Source organism: Scylla paramamosain, chromosome 5, assembly GCF_035594125.1.
Source record: "Scylla paramamosain isolate STU-SP2022 chromosome 5, ASM3559412v1, whole genome shotgun sequence".
NCBI lineage: Eukaryota > Metazoa > Arthropoda > Malacostraca > Decapoda > Portunidae > Scylla > Scylla paramamosain.
The window spans coordinates 19,270,778-19,272,418 of record NC_087155.1 but is presented as its reverse complement, the minus strand read 5'-3'; the positions used below and the strand labels follow the sequence as shown (position 1 = coordinate 19,272,418).

At 35.7% G+C, this 1,641-nt stretch overlaps 1 protein-coding gene across 1 annotated transcript; it reads left to right on the top strand.

Moving 5' to 3' along the window:
- Nucleotides 1–446: 446 nt before the first annotated feature.
- LOC135100953 (uncharacterized) lies at nucleotides 447–998 on the top strand. Its single transcript, XM_064004570.1, has one exon. The coding sequence runs from the start codon at nucleotides 447–449 to the stop codon at nucleotides 996–998; it is 552 nt and encodes a 183-aa protein (XP_063860640.1).
- The last annotated feature ends 643 nt before the right edge of the window (nucleotides 999–1,641 follow it).

Sequence of the window (1,641 nt, the reverse complement as noted above, 5' to 3'; positions counted from 1 at the left end):
ACAAGGGTTTTTTCTCGGGTTCTGGTTTGTAAGTAGGCCAATCGCCCTAAAAAAAAAAAAAAAAAATGATAATATTTTGTTTTCTCATGCAAGGTTGTTTCCAGGCTTTTTAGCGTTTTAGTGTTGGCACGCTCATAAACACTCAGAAGAAAATTTTTTTTTGGAAACCCCGTTTCCTTACCCCATATAGGGTGCTTTTTGTGCTTTGTGGAGTTTTGTTAACTGACAATATGAAATACATTCAAAATACACTTTTTTAGTAATGTTTTGATTCTCCATATAGAATATTTGAATTTTAGTACATAACAAGCTTAAAAACTCTCAAAATGCTTTTTTTTTATGTTATTGTGTTTCTCCATAAATGGTGTTTTATGGAGAAACAGGCCACAATTAGACTGAATGGTGAAAAGTTGAAGAGAGTGAAAACATTTAAGTACTTGGAATCGATGGTAGACGAGACAGGGGAAATGGAAAAAGAAGTGAACTTTCGGATTCAGTGTGGCTGGAACAATTGGCGGCAAGTTTCGGGTGTGATATGCGATAGAAGGGTACCAGTAAGAGTGAAGGGCAAAGTCCACAAAGCAGTCGTTAGACCTGCTTTGATGTATGGGCTAGAAGCAGCACCTTTGAAGAAGATTGAAGAGAGGAAGATGGATGTAGCGGAGATGAAGATGTTGAGATGGATGGTAGGAGTCAACAGAACAGACCGAATTAGGAATAAGTACATAAGAGGAACGGTGAAAGTAGTTGAAGTCTCCAAGAAGATCCAGGAGTCAAGGTTGAGGTGGTATGGACACTTGAGAAGAAGAGTTGGCGAAGACCACGTAGGAAGGGAGATCATGGAAATGGAGGTGGAGGGAGTTAGAAGAAGAGGACGGCCCAAAAGAAGATGGATTGACTGCATAAACGGAGATCTTGAGGAGAAGAATATAAATCCAGAGATGGCAAACAATAGAAATACGTGGAGAAGGCTCATTCACAACGGCGACCCCGAATAGGGAAAAGCTGGGAAGAAGAAGTTTCTCCATAAATGGTGTTTTACATGCGTTTCAATGTTTTGGTACGTAAGTACATGAAAAAATAATTAAAAGACAAGAATTTAGTAATACTGTTTTCTTTTCCCATATAAGGTGCTTTTAATGCATTTAGCGTTTTTGGTACCTAACACACTCATAAGCACTCAAAACAGACGTTTCAGGAAATTTTTTATTTTTTTTTCCTATATTGGTTGTTTTCCATGCATTTTTGCGTTATATTCCATAAGAATATGAAACAATCTCAAAATACACGTTTTTGGTAATGTTATTTTTCTCCATATAGAGTGCTATTCATACGTTTTACCGTTTTGTTTCCTAAGAAGCTCGAAAACATTCATAATACATGTTTCTTGAAATGTTTTCTCGTTTCCCAATTCAGAGTACTTGGCATGCATGTTTTTTTTTCTCGAAATAGAGTGGAATTTCGGTGTTTTATCCTTTTGGTAAGTAAGAGGTTTAAAAGTTTTCATAATACACGTTTCTTATTTTTGTTTCCTCATATAGAATGTTTTCTTGTGCATTCTGTCATTTATATAGGGAACAAGCTCAAAACTATTTAAAATATATGTTTTTGGTAAAGTTATAATGTTTCTCCATAAAAAAA